Source organism: Camelina sativa, chromosome 9 (assembly GCF_030686135.1).
Source record: "Camelina sativa cultivar CO46 ecotype springtype chromosome 9, ASM3068613v1".
Lineage (NCBI taxonomy): Eukaryota > Viridiplantae > Streptophyta > Magnoliopsida > Brassicales > Brassicaceae > Camelina > Camelina sativa.
The window spans coordinates 26,629,905-26,651,033 of record NC_141888.1 but is presented as its reverse complement, the minus strand read 5'-3'; the positions used below and the strand labels follow the sequence as shown (position 1 = coordinate 26,651,033).

At 32.7% G+C, this 21,129-nt stretch overlaps 1 protein-coding gene, 1 long non-coding RNA gene and 1 pseudogene across 7 annotated transcripts; 1 reads left to right on the top strand and 2 right to left on the bottom strand.

Annotated features, from left to right (window-relative positions):
• Positions 1-453: 453 nt before the first annotated feature.
• On the top strand, positions 454-1,000 carry LOC147938817 (protein RESPONSE TO LOW SULFUR 1 pseudogene; annotated as a pseudogene).
• A 7,248-nt stretch (positions 1,001-8,248) lies between these two features.
• On the bottom strand, positions 8,249-11,701 carry LOC104711474 (uncharacterized). 6 transcript variants are annotated; one of them, XR_015566299.1, is made up of 16 exons: positions 11,507-11,701; positions 11,369-11,402; positions 11,164-11,277; positions 10,997-11,041; positions 10,860-10,893; positions 10,679-10,785; positions 10,241-10,285; positions 9,954-10,160; positions 9,752-9,848; positions 9,495-9,591; positions 9,307-9,331; positions 9,166-9,233; positions 8,983-9,076; positions 8,770-8,893; positions 8,551-8,675; positions 8,249-8,467 (listed from the first exon to the last, which is right to left on the bottom strand). It is a non-coding gene; the product is annotated as an uncharacterized LOC104711474 (long non-coding RNA). The 6 variants fall into 6 exon arrangements; XR_015566298.1 differs by having other exon boundaries at positions 9,166-9,227; XR_015566300.1 differs by having other exon boundaries at positions 8,551-8,669; positions 9,166-9,227.
• A 7,280-nt stretch (positions 11,702-18,981) lies between these two features.
• Positions 18,982-21,083, bottom strand: LOC104711473 (uncharacterized). Its single transcript, XM_010428171.3, has 2 exons — positions 20,556-21,083; positions 18,982-20,430 (listed from the first exon to the last, which is right to left on the bottom strand). Exon 2 carries the CDS (start codon positions 19,883-19,885, stop codon positions 19,130-19,132), a length of 756 nt encoding a protein of 251 aa, XP_010426473.2. The 5' UTR covers positions 19,886-20,430; positions 20,556-21,083; the 3' UTR covers positions 18,982-19,129.
• Positions 21,084-21,129: the final 46 nt, after the last annotated feature.

The window sequence follows — 21,129 nt, the reverse complement described above, 5'->3', positions numbered from 1 at the left end:
ATTTGTGTTTGTGTAATTGTAAACCACGGGACGAAATTGATTGCATACTATTATGTTTATAAATTAACCGTACGTATGTTAATTTTCAAACTAATGAACCACATGGATAAAAGCTGGAAATTTTCGTAATAAGTTTTGTACATCTGATTAATATTTGAATTGGAACCTAGACCTTAAATTCTAATAGATCCTTTTTTTGAAGATCTTAAAACATACAAATTATTTTCTGGTAGGTGCATGTATGTCTTCAAAACTTGACTTATATGTTTATTATTTCCCATAATAGTTACATACAGAAGCCATGACGACTATGTATAAGTTTTAAACTTTTAATTAAGTTAAGGAGAAGGAGAACATATATATTGACCCAAATAAAATACTTAAAGAGGAGATACATTGAACCTAGACATACTAAAGCTACACAGAACGCCTATTAAAGAACATCATCAAACCCTAACACTCTACAAAGATACAAGTAAAAAAAAAGACCACCATACAGAAACTATACAATTAAAATTAACTAATGGCAAATAGAGGAAGCTACGTGACCGTGTCAGCGGAAGAGATGGAGGCGCTACGGAGGAGAAACATGGAGCTCCAGAGAGAAGTGGAGGAGATGAAGATGCAAATGATTCAGCTGTGGCAGCGGACGGTGGTGGCTGAGGAGGCGGAAGAGCGGCTCTGCTCGCAGCTAGCGGAGTTGGAAGTCGAGTCTTTAGATCAGGCACGTGACTATCACGATCGCATGCTCTTCCTCATGAACCAAGTCTCTCGTCTCTCTTCTTCTTCTTCTCTCGTTTCTTCATCATAGATTTACTTATCCATTTACGTATCGTTGTGTATGTGTACAGATACGTTTGTTATAATATATGTATGTATATTAATGTATGTATTATTATAACTAGGTTTTGAACCCATGCTACGCATGGGTTTATTTGATATATTTTGATAAAAATTATATATGATTGATGACGGTAATGAAATATTATCTTATAGAAAACTTTAAATTACTATTAAGGAGAAAATTAAATTTCATATACACAATTTTAAAAAATATAAATATCAGTTATGTTTTAAAATCAAATCTGATAAAGAAATCATGAATTTAACTCGACGTCCAGGCGAAGCGGATCAAACTGGTGACCTCACATATCTTAAACCATTTCTTTGACCACCAGAAAAAAAAACAATTTTATAATCATGATTTTATCTCCTTTTTCATATTTAATTGATCGCTATCACCTATGTTTTCGTGTTTTTTATTTAATGTTTTTTTATTCTTCATATTCTTTCTTGTCATTTTCATTGTCAAATTTTATGGTAATTATCATCGTTACTTTTACCATCCAGTTCTTTTTTATACTCTTCTTCTTCTTCTTCCTCGTCAACTTTTTCACATTCTTTTACTGAAAAAACTTTTTTTAGACTACCACACAACTTGTTAACTACCACTACCACACAAAAAACCTTTATCACTGATATATTTTGATAAAAATTATATATGATTGATGACGGTAATGAAATGTTATCTTACAGAAAACTTTAAATTACTATTAAGGAAAAAATTAAATTTCATATACACAATTTTTAAAAATATAAAAATTAGTTGTGTTTTAAAATCAAATCTGATAAAAAAAATCATGAATCTAACTCGACGTCCAGGCGAGGCGGATCAAACTGGTGACCTCACATATCTTAAACCATTTCTTCGGCCACCAGAAAAACGAAACAAATTTATAATCATGAATTTATCTCTTTTTCATATTTAATTGATCGCTATCACTTATGTTTTCATGTTTTTTATTTAATGTTTTCTTATTCTTCATATTATTTCTTGTCATTTTCATTGTCAAATTTTATGGTAATTGTCATCGTTACTATTACCGTCCAGTTCTTTGTTATACTCTTCTTCTTGTTCTAGTTTCAATATTTATATCTTATTTTAAACTTTTGAAATTTATAAATTATAATTTTTGAAAAACCTTTTAAATGTTAAAATTTTTTTAAAATTTATAAATTATAATATTTTGAAAACTTTTAAAAGCTAAGACTTTTAGAAGTTTCAATATTTATAATATTTTAAACTTTTAAAAGGTTCGAAATATAATATTTGAACCTTTTAAAAAGTTTCAATATTTATAATATTTTAAACTATTAAAATTTTAAAATTATATTATTTAAGAACTTTTAAAAGTTTCAATATTTATCATATTTAAACTTTTAAAATTTTAAAATATTATAATATTTTTTTTTGAAATTTTTTTAAGTTTTAATTTGATCAAATAAAAAACCGGATCAAACCAAATAAAATTTTTAAACTTCGAAGCCTGATAAATCAAGCTTTCCTACTCATTCATTGTTGGAAGCATATTAATCTTATTTATACTGGTTCTGAACCATTGTCTAAAACTTTTCTAGCCGATGTGGGATATTGTACATATAGTTCTTTTATTTCCATAAATTTAAAATTTTCCTTTTTCTAAAAAATTCTGGAAATTTTAAAAATGTTAATGAATGACATGTCAAATACTGATTGGTTGTTTAAAATAATTATTAATATAGGAAATTCTGGAAAATTCAAAGAATGTTAATTAGTGACATGTTGAATTTCTATTGGATGTTTTAAATCCTAGGTGGACAGCCTTAATATGATTGATATATTTTGACAAAAATTATATATGATTGATGGCCGTAATGAAATATTATATTACAGAAAACTTTAAATTACTATTAAGGAAAAAACTAAATTCCATATACACAATTTTTTAAAATATAAAATTAGTTGTGTTTTAAAATTAAATCTGATTAAAAAATCATGAATCTAACTCGACATCAAGGCAAGGCGGATCAAACTGGTGTCCTCACATATCTTAACCATTTCTTTGGCCACCATAAAAACGAAACAGTTTTATAATCATGAATTTATCTCCTTTTTCATATTTAATTGATCGCTATCACCTATGTTTTTGTGTTTTTTTTATTTAATGTTTTCTTATTCTTCATATTCTTTCTTGTCATTTTCATTGTCAAATTTTATGGTAATTGTCATCGTTACTTTTACCGTCCAGTTCTTTGTTATACTCTTCTTTTTGTTCTTCTTCGTCAACTTTTTCACATTCTTTCACTGAAAAAACCATTTTTTTTAGACTACCACACAACTTGTTAACCCATCAAACTCCAAGACCAAAATTATTTTTTCTCAAAAAAATTGTGCAATTCATGAAAACCAGCATAGTCAACACAAGCACCCAATTTATAAATTTTAATTATTTAAAAAGCTTTTAAATGTTAAGAAATTTTTAAAATATAAAATTATAATATTTTGAAACCTTTTTAAAGCTAAAAATTTTAGAAGTTTCAATATTTAAAATATTTTAAACTTTTAAAAGGTTCGAATATAATATTTGAACCTTTTTAAAAAGTTTCAATATTTATAATATTTTAAACTATTAAAATTTTAAAATTATAATATTTAAAAACTTTTTAAAAGCTAAGAGCTTTTAATATTTTCAATATTTATAATATTTAAAAATTTAAATATTATAATATTTTTTCGAAACTTTTTAAAGTTTTAGTTTGATCAAATAAAAAACAGGATCAAACCGAATAAAACTTCTAAAGTTGGACGCCTGATAAATCAAGCTTTCCTGTTCATTCGTTGTTGGAAGCATATTAATCTTATTTATACTGGTTTAAACCATTGTCTAAAAGTTTTCTAGCCAATGTGGGATATTGTACATAGTTTTTTTATTTCCATAAATTTTAAATTTTTCTTAGTCTAAAAAATTCTGGAAATTTAGAAAATGTTAATGAATGATATGTCAAATCCTGATAGGTTGTTCAAAATAATTCTTAATATATAAAATTCTGCAAATTTCTAAAAATGTTAATTAGTGACATGTTGAATCCCTATTGGTTGTTTTAAAGCTTAGGTGGACAGCCTTAGAAGCTTATAGCTCCTACTTTTATTTAGTATAATTATTTATAAACTATAAAGATCGAATGGATACATGTTATGTTTTTAACATGAATATACGAAACGGTGCGATCCATGTCTTGTGAATAAGTATTTCTGATAATTTCATAATTTGTCTTGACTTTTTGACCAATTACAAAAGATGTCTATGGGACCAAATAATATTTTGGCAATGTGTCATGCATGGTTCGTAATGATTACGGCTTATATACCCCTAACGCCAATACTAATTCCATTTTACATAACCATGAACTTCAAAGTAATCGTCGAAGAGTTCATTATATTGAATTGAGTTTTGTCATTTTTCATTTGAGTGTAAACACAAACTTTCATTTAAAATGAATCGTCACATACATTATCACAGCAAATATTAATAAACAGGCTCGATTTTTTTTTTAATTGGTCAAAGGAGACCGTAATAGTTTTTACGGGACGTAAAACGTGAAACTGTGTAAGGATTCCATTGGTTGAGGCCTTGAGGGTCATATTATTTTTCTACTTAATTTGTACTAAAATTCTCGTGCAATATATAAATATAGTATATGATATGTATGTGGGGTTGGCAAACTAAAGAGGCAAGTGTTGACGTTCGACTTTGACGTGCTGTTTTGTTTTGCTATTGATAAAAATAACTTAACTAGGTAGTAATCCGTGCTATAGCACGGCAAAATATTTTTATATAATTGTATTATTTTAAATATCTAATTTAAGTTTGGTTTTACATTGGATTATTACACGTATATACTATATAACTTAGAGGAACGGGAAACACGTCCCTGTCTCGTTTTATCATGTCCTGTTCCATCTCCTCTCTTCTCATATCCATCATAATTTTTTGTCTTATTGTAACGCTCTGATCATCACCTTAGCGGACTCACCCATGTCCATGTCCATTCCTGATCCATAGGCCCACCTCACTTAGTGGGCCCACATCCATTCTCGGCCAGTGGACCCATCTATATCCGACAGCCGATTTGTTACGTTTAGGAGGCTTTAAAAATTTGTTTACCATCCCTACAAATCACCACATGATCTTTCCATGTGTTTTGTCTCTACTCGCACAGTTCCGACAATCACTTTCCGGATGGTCACCCATCCGCAGCTCAAACATGCTTAACTCTAAAGTTCTTTTAGGACCTTTGACCGAAAAGAAAACTGCACTTTGGTGACATAGGTGACCAAATCAATTTTTTTAAACCTCTCCGCAAACCGGGATATCACAATTATGATCGTTCTCTTTTACATAATTACTTGGTAGGCAATATTTTTAATAGAGATTGGGTAAAAAATTTAGATGGGATATCCATATTCTTCTTGAATATTTAATTTTTTTATTTAGTTAGTTTTTACTATCCAAAAATTTACAATTTTAACAAACTATCTAACTGTTTTAAAAAAATACTAAAATTTTGAAGTTACTCGTTCCAAAGTGGAGAATTACTTCACGAAATATATAAATTCCATTTGAATATTTTCAAAAATATCCAAAATTTCAAAATATCCATCTCTTATTAGTTCTTTATATGTCACATAGTGAATTTCTTTAAGAAAATAAGTGCAATTATTCTAATATACGAATTACCCATTTCCATTGCACATCCACTATTTCTCTAGTAACCCGTGCTAATGCACGGGACAAAACATTTTAATGGAAATTTTAAATTTGTAAAATGACTAAGAATTATATTAACCTGGGCGTTATAACACATGTGCACTATTTTCAAGTAAATTAATAAAATTTAAATTTAGACGTATTTAGTTTGGAACAGGATACACGTCCCGTCTCAACACATCCCTGGTGTCCAGTTTTATCTCGTTTCATCCTGTCTCGTCTCATCCTGTTTTCCATCATAATTTCTTTTGTCTTATGTTTTTTCTCTTTTAAGTAATTACTCGTTAGATAATATTTATTTCAAGAGATTGGGTAAAAAATTTAGACGGAATACCAGAGTTCTCCATTGATTATTTTTTTAGTTAGTTGAAATTATCCAGAAAATATAATTTCAAAAACTGTGTAATTGTTTTCAAATATACCAAAATTTTCTAAGTACTCGTTCCAAAGTGGTTAATTACATGTTGCATAGTCAATCCTTAACCAAATTAGTGAAAGCTTGACACTTAAATTTATCTACCTATATCTTTTTATTTCGTACTTTTATCTAAAATTTATGTTCCTTTTTTAAAAATGTTCATTTTATTGCTTTTCATTATTCGAGTTACCCGTTTCAGTTTATATATATTATTTTTTGTCTTACTACCATACATATACTGGATTTTCTCAAAATTTAATTATTGTTTCTTAAAGTATATGTACTTAATTAGTAAATTAAATTACTTAAAAAAACAGTGGTAAACATATATTAAGTTAAATAATAACCCTTTTAGGTCGTAAATTTTCAATTGAATAATATTAGTATTTTCCATAAAAATTAGTTGGCCATTCTTTTACGGTGTTGTCAATATTTTAGTGTATATGTAGAATACCACAAACAATACCAAAAATAAACATGATCAACATCTTCAATACCTGGAAAATATACATTTTTTTGCAATTCATCCATTCTAATCAAGCATAGCCCATGTTTGTTGAAAATGTTAAAGTAATTTTGTTACGGGATGTTAAATCTCGTCCAGTCCCATCTCATCCCGTCCAATCCCGTCCCAATCCATCCCATTAGAAATTTTATGTCCTATAACCATTCTATTTTAAATTATTACCTATATAATAATGTTATTATAAATTTTAGCTAAGAAATTTAGACAAAATACATTTCTTCTCCATTTGAATGTTTAATTTATATAGTTAGTATAAATTATAATTTTTAAAGACTATCAAAATATTTTTTAAAATACCTAAAATTCTCAAAGTAGTTCTTTACATGTCATCATACTAATTTTTTTTTTGAATCGTTTAAGTACACTGTTTTTTATTATACAAATTACCCATTTCTGTCTCACATCCAGTATTTCTCATCGTAATACCATAAATAGACTGAAATTTTAATCATAATTTAATTTAAATGTTCTGATATGAAATTATGTGCATAAACATTAATATATTTCGGATGATATTAAGAGTATATTTATAATAAAAAAAATCTTATGACTAAAGATTTTCATTCCGTCTTTTGATTCAATTTCAGTTAAAATTATTTAATATTTTTTGGATCATTGGTTAATAAATAAAGTGATGTAAAATAAAATCCAAATGATAGATGTTCTCCAAACAAATGACTATTAGAATGAAAGTGTGATCCAATTTTTTTTTTTTTTTTTTTTACCACTCTTTTAGAGTGTTGTCAATATTTTGGTGTATACGTAGAATACCATAACTGATACGGAAAATAAACATGAACATCATCTTCAACACCTAGAAAATATACTTTTTTTTGCAATTCATCCATACTAATCAAGTACAGCCCGTGTTAGCTGACAATGTTAAAGTAATTTTGTTACAGGTGTTAAATCTCGTCCAGTCTAATCTCATCCCGACCCGTCCCAATCCATCCTGTTAGAAATTTTATGTCCCATGACCTATTCTCTTTTAAATAATTACCCATATAATAATTTAATTCATAAATTTTGGCAAAAAAAATTTAGACAAAATACATTTATTCTTCATTTGAATGTTTAATTTATATAGTTAATATACATTATAATTTTTCTAAACTCTCAGAATATTTTCAAAAATACTCAAAATTCTCAAAGTATCTGTCTCAAAGTAGTTCTTTACATGTCATATACTAAAGATTTATTTAATTGTTTAAGTACACTATTTTCTATTATAGAAATTACCCATAACTGTGTTACATCCAATATTTCTCATTGTAGGACCATTAATAGACTGAAATTTTAATCATAATTTAATTTACATGTTCAGATATGTAAAACAATTATGTGCATAAACATTAATATATTCCCAATGATGTTAAGAGTTTATTTATATATAAAAATTTTCTTATGATTAAAGATTTTCGTTCCGATTCGATTTCAATTGAAATTGTTTAGTATTTTTTGGATCTTTGGTTAATAAATAAAGTTATCTAAAATAAAATCCAAATGATAGATGTCTCTAAACAAATAACTATTAGAATGAAAGTGTGATCCAATTTCAAATTTTTTTATTTTTCTTTGTTTTTTCTGTCAAAAACAAAATTAATATAATGAATTATGACTGATTGTATATTAAAAAAGTCTGTAATTTTAGAAATTTTATTTGCTTATAACTTTTTTTTAATGAAGTTCATCAAAATTAGAGATAAAAAGTTGGTATTTGTGTAACTCATGCTTTAGACGGGAAAAATATCTTAAAATCCATTCCAACTGAATAAGAGAGGATTGTATTAATCAAATACATAATTGAATAACAGCAGTCAAAACTGGATCATAAACCCATCTTTGTTTTCATCAATGACATCAAAAGCTTGCTTCATTTCCTCCAACTCCAAGCTTGGCTCTTTCTCTTCAAAGAGATTGAAAACCTCCTCGGAACTGTTTGATAAAAATATGTTGTATGTATTTATGTAGATATTAGTGTTAAACTGTCAATGGGTGTTGCAAATTGAAACACTAACCTGTGACTGAAAATGGAGCCGGAAAGACGCAAAGCAACAAAAGCAGACCGAGTACGTGAGGTAAGAACACTTCTTTCTCATCTTTCTCCGTGTCTCTCTCTTATACTTGTTAATTTACTCTATTTCTTTCGGTTTAGAGACGTTTATTTATATATCCAAGTAGAGAGAAAAAGTCAAGTACTGAGAAACCAAATCAAAGAGATGAGATCGAACACACACCTAAAAGAAATAGTTTTGGTTTCTCCGTCCAAAATTATTTGAGTATTGACCTTCGGAAACACATTGCTGGTGATGAAGAAGAGGCCAGAACATGGAGAAAAATGCTTGAGCAAAAGAAACTCATCTGAAAAGACATATGACGAAGAAGCTGATCAGACCAAACAAAAGGAAAGAAAAAAAAGGACTGGCTATGTCAAAGCTTAGATGCAATACCATCCACAACAATTTTAGTAAGCTCCCGACGCAAAATCTTGCCAGCAGGATCTTTAGAAAGCGACTCGTCTTTTTTTTTTTGGTACGGAGCAACCTACATAAGACACAAATTACATAAGCGGACCAAAACATCAACTCTATTAACATGTATTGGAAACTGTGAACCTCAAAATAAATGTCTACCTTGCATAAGAGAGATGATGATCCATAATACTATGGCACAAACCATGGGTTAACAGTTCCCTCTGGTTCTAACAGTGAATGTAAACGGATTGAAAAGCCAAATCATTACAGAATATGTACATATCTTCTCAGGTACCTTACCGTCTTTCAAAATAGTAAGGATAGCCTACCAACAAATATGAAACATGAAAATATAATTCAGAATGACCAAAGAACAAAACATCAAACAAATCAATGGAACTAAAAAGGTTGAACTTTCTACAAATTGTCTTTCTGTTATTACAAAATAGACAAAAGAATGATGATATAACTCAAAAAAATTTGCATACCAGAAGCTGAGAAGAGAAACTTTCCAAATGACCAATGAAAGAAAGAATTAGGAGTTAGAAGAAGGGCGAGCAAAGGCGAATATCGGTATGTGGCTCTCTTGTAAGGAGATTCACCAGATGCCATCAACGAAGCAGCATTAAAAAAAAAACAATGTAATCAACATCAATGCACCAAACCTCCATGTGAGCATCTTGCCATTCTCCATAGACAATAAAAAAGACTTGTATGCAATGCAATGCAGAGTTAAATAGTTTACCATGTCTCCTGGGCTTAGCTTTGGACTCTCCATGAACTTCAGTCTCTCCTTCTCCTTTGCCTTCAGACTCCACCCCACCATCGACATTGACATCATCCTATTGTTGTAGAAATAAATAAACAGTAAATCATGTTGCAGCTTCCAGCTTTCATATTCTATTTGAAATTAAGAAAACCAAGTTGAAGTAGGTATGATAACTTACATATGTTGGTACTACTCTGTTGCTGAAGCGATACATCTGAGAGGAGAAGCGCCTTTGAGCACCTTATAGCCATTTTACATATAACACAAACATTGTTCTCGTTCTTGGCCCAATGTTTTACACGTCTCGGTAGGTCAATTTGAGTTTTGGGAAGTCTTTTTGGGAGAATTGAGCTCCAAAGGTTCTTTATTTCATTGTTTGTTCGGCCTGTAAATATATAAAAAGAAGCTGTTCTCATCATATCAGAAACTACAGGATGAAACATTTTAATTCATTACCAAACCTACCAACATGTATCAGACTTCACTCAGCTTTTGGTGCTCACTGGACTGCTGCAAATTGAGAGGACAAAGACAAAAAACAAACAAATCATAATTACTCATTCAGAATAAAAACAAATTTCAAAATTGTTTTCAAATTCAATCACTAAAATGGAAAAATCTATGCTAATCTCCCCAGAATAACATCGCTGTTCTAAGGATTCCACTGGTCCTCACATAGTAAATATGTGGAGAGGAAAGGATACAAATAGCATGTTAATCGCCTCAGCACAAACTTATAATAAAGGAGAAACAAAGAGATTCCAGATAAAATTGAGAGAGAATCAAGATCAAAGAACTAATTTTTCCCTAAACAATGAATGGAAATCAATACAAATCTTAAATCTGTCTATTAATGAATGGAAACAAAAAGAAGCAATTAGAGAAGAAGAGAGAGGTAGGGACAATATCTCAATGTCTTGCTTTGCTACCAGGTGCGTTCTCCATGTTCAAGCTCTATCCGTTGTTGTTGATGACGTGACCGGAGAGATGATGATTATCATCCTAAAATCCTGATGAACCAGAGTATGATTATCATACTAACATTTAAAAATAGTTATGAGGATAAGGTTTAACAGTCGTTTACCTGGACCAGTTTGATTGAGAGTTATGGGTAGCACCTGAAAAAACGAAACCAAATCAAGAAGATATCACAAATTCTACTAATAATGCACATAAACACCAAATATAGAATAATAGCGCAAGAAGATATGATGAATTTACCTCCAGCAATGTATTCGATTGAACTTGTGCCTCATTTCATCGTACCTAGACAATACCAATTATGAAGTGAATTAACAACAGAGAGTGTGAAAGGTAGCAAACTTAAAATCATGATGATGACCATCGAACATCCGATGGTTTAATATTCTTGTTTCTCATATACTTACTCTGATCACGAAAGTCATTTAATTACCAACTCGATCAGGGGAAACCTTTCCTTCAATCATAAACGACTTTGCAGTATTACACCAAATGATCATATGTATATATAAACGTCAATCCTACAAAACCCAAAAACATGAAACTAAGAAGAAATAAAAATCTGGGAAATGAACAAAATAAGGTCTCATTAAAATACAAAAAACAACTTACATCTTGTAAGCTTCCCAATCACTTGGTTTCCATTCTACATCAAGATTCAGAAACAATATACCAATTACACTTGGTTTTAATCATCAAACATAGATTCAAAATCTGAACTTAATTAAAAGATAAAAAGAAATAAAATACCTTAGCATATACACGATGACCGCAGTCATGACTACATGGAAATTCTTTGCCTTCTTCTCTTCCTCTTATCATCTCTTCGACTTTGTCGACAAAAAGGAAAAAAAATCTTTGACTCTCCATTTGGGAGAGACGGCGAGAGAGAGTGAGCATAGGCGAAAGAAAAATAAAATTTAGGTTTACTACACTCAGTCAATTGAACGGTCCAGATTTATTCTCAATAATATAATAAACGGCTGAGATTAAAAGCTAAAACCGGGTCAGATTAATGGGTTAAAAGGATCCGCGTGTTTATCCGAATTTCAAAACCAATATAATTACGCTTTTATCCTTATCGCAAATAAATTATTTTGTCTTATTTCCAATAGCATTGTATTGTAAATTCTTACAAAACTAAGGTTTTTTTCAGATAACGTTTTTCTTTTAATAGTAGGGATAAGTAAGTAGATGAGGAGATAACGTTTTATTTTTGATTAATTTAGATTAGGGGTGGGCACTTCGGTTAAAGTTCGGGTTTGGTTTGGGTTCAGTTCGGTTCGGTTCATTCGGTTTTCATAAAACTCTAACCAAACTCAACCAAAGCTAGTTTGGTTTGGTTTGTGTTCGGTTCGGTTTATGTTCGGTTCGGTTTGGGTCGGATCGGTTTTAGTTCGGCTCAAAAAAAATAATCAATGTAACACTAACAAATAAATTCATTGTCTTTTGATATCCTAAAATAAACAACAAGTTATCAGTTGAGTAATTCAAATAAATCATGAAAAGAAAAACCTAAAAAAAACCAACCATATTAACCAACAGGTTCTTTTCTTTTGTTGTTAGTCGTATTTCTTTTGGACATCTACAAACAAAACATTTAATTAATATTGAGATAGACGTAATTGTATTGCTAGATTTAGAAGATTATGTTAAAATTCTTACTGTGACCATAGAGACGATGACGTTGATTAAGAGGGCACAGAACAGAGGAAGTGAGGAACAGACGATATGAATTTTCTTTGACGTCGGTAGAGTTTTATACTTTAGAACATAAGGTTAGAGACCATTAAACCTAATTCTACATTAATTAATTTGTTAGAAAAATTATAGAAAAAAAAATCAAACATGTGCGAGAGGAAGCAATCGGTGGGTTAGTGTTACATATCTACAAATTATAATAGTATTAATTAAAAAAAACACATTGGGTTATCGGTTCGGTTCGGTTTGAAACCGAACCGAACCGAACCGAACCGAACCGTTCGGGTTAAGGATAAATAGAACCAAATGGTTTGAATGTATATTTGGGTTTGGTTTGGGTCGGTTTGGGTTTGGTTGGGTCGATTCGGTTTGGTTCGGTTCGGTTAAAATGCCCACCCCTAATTTAGATTACAAGATTGTAGTAGTCCTTAACAAATAGCTCTATCCGACGAGAATATTCCATTCGTAGATTTAAATTGTTAACTTATCTATATTTTGTTGCAAAAAAAAAAAAAACTTATCTATATTTTTAGTCAAAAAAAATGAATGGACTCGAATCGTGATTTTTGTTTCAAGATGTTTTTCTTATTCCCAAACAAAGTTGAACCAAATTAGCATGGATATTAAACCGAAGTGAACCGAAATTGATAAAACCGGAAAAGAAAGCAGATACATTGAACCTGGACAATATAGGAAAGGAACTCAATCAAGTTGTGTGGTGTTAAAATGTAATCATCCCACGACCCACGCTTCGAATTTTATTCATATCGTTACTATTTTTGGCACTTTTTGATAATTGGATTTGGGGGAAATCATATTCTTGATTTTTTTTTTCTTTCTTTGGCTTTTTCCCGTATGATACTTTTATACACTGTTCATGATTTTGATCTCTCTTAAAAAGACGAATCTGCCATTAGTTGGATTAATCTGTCTCCGATATCGACCGTCGAGTTTGATAGCTATTGAAGGAATATGAAATATTTGGTTTCAACAACTCAGTCAAATTCTAGTTAGAAATCTTTTCCAATATTTTTGGGAGATCAAACTAGTTTGTAATTAAGGAATCTATAAATACTTTGTAATCATATTTTATAAACAGGGAATAAAATTCAGAGACTTTCATGGTATCAGAGCCAAATCATCGATCTCTCTCAATTTTTTTTTGATCTCTCTCCTCTAAGCTTTCTTTTCTTTTCTTTCCTTATTCTTCTTGTTTTCTTTGTCTCTGTTTCAATGGCTGCTCCTACTGAACGTGTGTTTGGTGTCACCAACATCAAATCACACATGCCTTTGATTCTTGACATGGATGATCATAACTATGATGCTTGGAGAGAACTTTTCCTCTCTCATTGCCTCACGTTCGATGTCTTAGGACATGTTGATGGCTCATCTACTCCGGCAACTGCTGACGATCAACCATGGCTGAAACGAGATGGACTGGTTAAACTATGGATCTATGGAACACTCGCCCAGCCACTCTTCAAATCAACGTTCAAGACAGGTGGTACTGCGAGGGATATTTGGCTACGCATCGAAAATCAATTCCGTAACAACAAAAATGCGAGGGTTATGCAGATTGACAATGAACTCCGAACCATGGAGATTGGCGACCAATCCATTCAAACCTATCACTCAAATCATTGGCAGATCTACTCTCCAATCTCGAAGCTCCAGTCAACGATCGCAATCTAGTGATGTACATGCTGAATGGACTCAATGAAAAGTTTGACAACATTATTAATGTTATCAAACATCAGAAGCCTTTTCCATCCTTTGACGATACCAAGTCCATGCTCCAAGATGAAGAGTGTCGCTTGAAGAAGGCACACAAGGTAATTGCTTCTCACTCAGCTCATGCTTCCTCTCCAACTGCGTTAGTCACGATGAACAATTCAAACCAGACTCAACAAAATCAATCCACTCAACACAAAACCAACCGTCCATGGCGTCGTAACAATTGTGGAAACTACAAAGGCCGAAATAACTTCCAGCAGACCACACAGCCTCCACAACAACAGAGACAACCATTTCCGTCTTGGGGACCATATTGGCCAAGTCCATACAATAAATGGCAGCCTCCTCAATTTGCTCCTTGGGGACAGTATCCCACGAACTTTCAAAATTGTGGTTTGCTTGGACCCAAACCGGTGAGTTCTTCAAATGTCGAGGCTCACATTGCAGACCTACAACCAACTCGCGACTTTGCAGAAGCATTCAACACCATGACCCTCATTGAACCATCGACAGGTGGATGGTACATGGACACTGGAGCTACGGCTCACTTAGCTTCTTCACCAGATATGCTCCACTCTATTTTTAATTTAAACACCAAAGATTCAGTCATTGTTGGAGACAGTTCCTCAATACCTGTTTCTCTATCTGGTTTCACTTCTCTCCCATCCAAATCTCGTCCCCTAAACCTTCACAATGTCCTCATCACCCCCACAAATCATAAAAAATCTTATCTCAGTTCGCCAGTTTACAAAAGACAATGTTTGTACAGTTGAATTTGACCCATTCGGTTTTTCTGTGAAAGATCTGCTCACACGGACACCCCTGCTTCGCAGTGACAGTACATGTGATCTATATCCCTTTCATCCTTTCAACAATAATAAATCTGGTCATTCAACATGTTTAGCTGTCTCACTGTCTCTCTAGCACATGCGGCTCGGTCATATCAACACCGAGACGTTGAAATCTCTTCTTTCTTCAAATAAATTTCCTTGTAATAAAACTAGCTTACCTTCCTCTTGTAATGCTTGTCAACTTGGTAAACAAGTTAAACTTCCTTTTTATAAATCAAACTCTGTTTCTTCTAAATCCTTTGAGCTCATTCACTCCGATGTATGGACATCTCCTGTCGCAAGTATCAGTGGACTTCAATATTATGTCATTTTTCTTGATGACTTTTCTCACTGTCTTTGGGTATATCCTCTACGACGAAAAAGTGAAGTCCTAACCAAATTTCTCCACTTTACAATGTATGTTAAAACTCAATTCAATGCAAACATCCAATCTTTTCAATGTGACAATGGTGGTGAATACTCAAATGAAAATTTTTCTCGCCACTTTGATACTAATGGTATTACAGTTAGGTTCTCTTGTCCGTATACCTCTCAGCAAAACAGCAAGTCAGAGCGAATGACAAGAACTATAAGTAATACCATTAGAACATTGTTGTTCCAAGCTCAGCTCTCACCAAACTTCTGGGCTGAGGCTCTCCATACAGCTTCTCATCTTCTAAACATTCTTCCTTCCTCCACAATAAAAAATAAAAGTCCTTATTCAGTTTTGTTTCAAAAGGAACCAACGTATGACCATCTAAGAGTCTTTGGTTACCTATGCTATCCAAACCTAAACACATTCACATCCACAACCCACAAACTAGCTCCTCGTTCTACTCCTTGTCTCTTTCTTGGCTATCCTCTCCAACACCGAGGGTATAGATGTCTGGATCTTAAAACAAAAAAAATCATAATATCCAGGCATGTTGTGTTTGATGAAACAATATTCCCAAGAGCTGTAACAGAGTCTCAAGTTCAGACCACATATGATTTTCTCAATCAGGTCAATGAACCTTCGGCTATGTTCAGGGATATACTACAAACACAGAGCCAAGCTGAGCCAATTCCACAAGTTCCACCTGAATCACGTAACCCTGCTCCTATTGTGGTTACGGCTCCGGTTCAACAGGCTCATTATAAACAAAGAGTAAAACGGGAACTAGAAAAACAAAACAGTCTGTTTCTCTTCTCACTATAAACGTTTCCCCACTTCCTAAATCACACAAACAAGCTTTATCTGATCCAAACTGGAATCCAGCAGTAACTGATGAATATGATGCTCAAATTAAAAATAAGACCTGGAGTTTAGAACCTCCTCCTGCAGTTTGCTGACATTTTCACAAAGGGCTTGCCAACAACGTTATTCAACGAGTTTAGGTCCAGTTTAACCGTCAGGCAACCCGACGATTTCACTGAAGGAGGGTGAAGGAATATGAAATATTCGGTCTCAACAATTCAGTCAAACTCTAGTTAGAAATCTTCCCCAATATCTTCGGGAGATCAAACTAGTTTGTAACTAAGGAATCTACACTACAAGAAAACATAGATTTTCCGACTACAAAAACAGTCACTAAACAGTCGCAAACTACTTAGTTACGACTGATTGGCGACTGAAATATGTAGTCGCTAAACAGTGCGTCACTAAAATAATCAGTCGCCAAACAGTCGAGACGGAGCTACTAATTGGCGACTGATAATTGTGGTCGTTCTTCCCTCGCCAAACAGTCGGCAAAGTTGCGACTGAATTTGCAACGCTTTAGCGACTGATCTGGTTACTCATTTGCGACTGTTTTGGTTACTGTTTTGTAGTCCTGGGCATTCGGTTATTTCGGGTTATTCGGTTTGGGTTATTCGATTTTTCAAAATTTCAGTTTTCTATAAATTCTGCCGAATTGAACGGAATAAAAATTCGGTTCGGGTTATTCGATAATCAGGTTATTCGGGTCGGTTATTAGATTTAAAATCAATTCCGAAATAAACCGAATTTTTTCTAATTCGGTTTATTCGAACCGAATTAGAACAAATTTATGATAATGGACCTTTGTAAATTACAATTACAACCCAATAAATCATGGGCCCTATACAATACACGAGCCCAAATTAGATAACAAAAAAACAAGTCCATCAATAATTAGGGTTCATGGACTCCACGCCGCTGCTCTCTTCCAAAGCCGCCGGATCTGCGATGGTAGCATTGATGATGGCATCCGATAGTAAGATCTCCCTGTGAAGAAATATGCCCTGTCGAGATCACCAACAATAATCAAAACAAACAACATGCAATCCTTCATCTAAAACTGAAAAATAGGAATTCAACAACAAACAAAAAATGTAAATCGAGTAGATCTGAGGACTTACCAATCGTGAGTTTGGTGATAAGTTTGGTGATGATTAAACTACTAACAGAGAATCCAGCGATAAACCATCAAGAAACTTCGAATCTTAACCACAGATTCGTAGTCGGAGGGAATGGATTTTTTATGACTATGGAACATAGAAGGAGGAGAAAAAAAAAAAGATTAGAATGAGAAAATAGTAGGCAAAGAAAAAAAAAGAGATTAGAACATAGAAGGAGGAGATAGTAGAATGAGAAAAGCTTAGAACTAGGATTTTTTCATTTTATATGGTGCGCCTATTAACGAATAAGAAATGGGTTTTCGTGTTTTGTTACGGCCCAAATTTTGTTAAGGCCCAAATTAATTAAAGCAGTCGCTAAATAGTAGCTTTTTAGTCGCAATTTTTAGCGACTGTCAAACTGGTCTCCAAATTAGTCGCAAATTGGCGACTACACTGCGACATTATGCATCAGTCTCGAATTAGCGTATACTAGGCGACTGTTTTATTTTAGTAGCCATTCAGTAATAAAACAATCGCAATTCAGTAGCCAAATTTAGCGACTGTATTTTTAGTCGCAACTTGCAGTCGGCAATTTCATGTTTTCTTATAGTGCTATAAATACTTTGTAATCATATTTTGTAAATGGAGAATGAAATTCAAAGACTTTCCGCTATATGATTTTTTATATATATGTTGGGTGATCAAAACTGCCATAAACTATATAGTTTCCTATACAATTTAATCCTAATAGGTCCAGAAAATAAATAATCTATTATTTGTGACCATATATAGTTTGAGTCTTTAAGATGGTTATAAACTTTGGCCAAAATTAATGGGTTTAACGAATTGGTACTTGGGAGATTCAAATAGTAATTGAGTATATTGGCATACGTACGTGTTTGATTGTGTGGCGGCCATTGACTTCGGAGAACTAGATGTAGACCATGTGGTCCAGTGGAAGCACAAAGAAATGAAATATGACACTTATTACATCGACGTGATTGATGATGTCAGATATCATTTTGTATACTCGAAAATGATAAAATACTACTACTCCACGACGTTCACCGGTTTCTATAATTTGAATACAAAAGGACATCAACATTAGTTTACAACTTTTCATTGATATCTTCTAAAATATCAAAGGTGATTTCCAAAAATATCTATTTTTTATATCAGTTTTTAAAAATATTTTTTATGGTGTCTATTTTCAATAAAAAAATCTTAAAAAAACTTATAAAAATTAATTTAATGTAGTGTAATTGTATAAAAATGGTAAAAATAAAAATGTTTTAAAAAGTATATTTGAAAAAGTTATCTCAAAAAGAACATTTCTAACAAATTCTCAATATTAAATATCTTTCTATAATTCAATTATGTTTTTGAATAATAATATAAAAATAAAATATTAATCAATAAAAACTCATGATTTCTTCCTTCAAAACTATTTTTCACTTTTTTATTTTATTTGATAAAAAGTTTCTTAATTACTAGATATTCTCAAAGATATATTCTTAAGTTCTCATAATGTGATTTGTTTGTCTTAATTAGCATGATTTCTAACCTTTTTTTTGTGTGTGTTTAGTCATGGTGATGATATATATATATATATATATATATATATTTTGTTAAAAGGCTTTCAAATTAAATGCATAAAAGGTAATACAAGGATATGACTTTGAGGTCATATAGTTTTTGAAAGTAGTTAAAAGGATAAGAACACACAAGTGTATTCTAGATTACAGAAAAAGAAATTAAGGAACTACGGTGCTTAACCACGACCACCACGGCCACGTTTGCCATGTCTTCCAACTGTAGTCCATTCATTCTCTTGAACTTTTTGCGTAGGTTTTATTGACCTCCCTCCTCGAGTCTTTAGAGTGAAGTCACCCATCTCAGAATATGTATCTAAGGAAGCAAACGTATTGCTCCCAATAATATTCTCTTGCGCAGCTTCAGTTACCAATGAACCTTGTTGGGTAAAAGCAACTAGAGTATCCATAGCTGGAGGAGAGCCAATCATTGAAGAAGTCTTAGTTGGTGCAGCCTTTGAAGAGGCCAAAGTAGCGGGAAGAGAAATGGCGTTTAAAGACGCAGTAGAAGGAGATAAGCCATGTACAATGGTAGTTGGTGTCAATGGTCCCTCCTCTGATATAAAAGAAGAGTGAGTTAAAGAAGAGACAATATCTATCTGAACATTTTGAGAAGAGCGAGTGGAGTTGGCTGAGGGAGAGACAACAGTTTGCTCTTCAACTGGTGCAACAACCTCTGAGGGAGAACCCTTTGAAAGAGTGGAGACAGTATTGGACTGGCGAAGAATGAGGCATCTAGTTTCTTTATGTCCTAGGTGACCATATTTCTCACACTTTTTTGGGAGCCAAGAGTACTCAACATCTACCATTGAGACATTACCGAACTTGTCAGTAGCTGCAATTCTCTGTGGAAAAAGCCTGTCTAATTCCACTTCCACCATCAACTTGGCCTCATCCATAAGGGTTGGATCCAACCTTGGTTTGTTGGTTAGCATGGGTTCTCCTAATCCTGAAGCTATCCAACTAATTCCCCAGTATGAATAAAGACAGCTTGGGATATTCTTTAAAGTCACCTATACCGGAACTGAAGTGATCTCAGGCAAAGCTAAAGAAGCAGTAGGAGTCCAAAGTGCCACAAACATAATGCAATCGTCAATATGCCATAGACCACGCTCCAACACCCAAGTTCTAGTAGACTCATGTGGGATGTGAAAAAAAAACGAGGAGTCACCTAATTTACGAGTGAAGATCTTACACTTCTTACCCCAAATCCTGTTAGCGACAGCATGTATGACACCTCCAGATGGTATATAACATCTAATAAACTGACCAACCAAAAATTCCTTCTGATTTTCTAATCCCTGCGCTAAAACATGATTAGGAATCTCGACCATGGGAGTACCATCCTCCAAATAAGTTGGTGATGTTGTACGATAAAGGTTGCGAATTGTTGGGGCCATCTTTGCTGCCCATGGGAACTGTAATTGACCATCTTCCTTGAACTCTGGTGGAAGTATCTCAGAAGGTGGAATTATATTACCTGTGATCTTTGCAGTCTCAGATGAAGACAAAAATTCAGGGATTGGATCTTTTAAATCCAAAGGAATTTTTAGAGGTTTTCCCCCAAGCTCCAAGAGAAGGAACAAATGGAAAAGGAGATTTTACCTTAGAGACATCAGCCGGAGCATAATCTGTCATTTGAGCTGCAGACTCTGTGATAGCATTGGAGGCATTAACAGCACCTGTGGGTTGAACCGAAGACATTCCAGGTAAGATTGGAATCTCCCCAATGACAGATTCAATCGGCAAGGAGGTTGTAGAGTGAAGAAACGAACTCGGACTCGACGCATTTCGTTGGTCCGGTGATATCGCTGATGTGATGTCGAGTTCAGTCATCATTAAAGAGGAAGACAATAGACGGATAGAGGAGGGGAAAAAGAAGAGAGGCTCGCCAGAATATGTTTGTCGGCGAAAGCAGACGGTGGAACCCGCCAAAAAGGGGATCGGGATTTGATTAGGGTTGTTTCCCTTTCTAACTTCATGGTGATGATATTGATAAAAGAGATAGGCCATCTTAATAAACTACTATTAAGCAGGACTATAATATATGTTCTTAATCATTAATTCATTATGCCATATTATATGATAACTCTGATAGAATAAGAGATTTCTTAAATTTGAGATATAAAAGATACAGATATGATTACAATATTAACAGATGAAATATACATGCACCAAG

What these genes read in the sequence shown, in the direction of transcription:
- LOC104711473 (XM_010428171.3), bottom strand. Translation starts at nt 19,885, where the DNA reads ATGCTAACCAACAAACCAAGGTTGGATCCAACCCTTATGGATGAGGCC.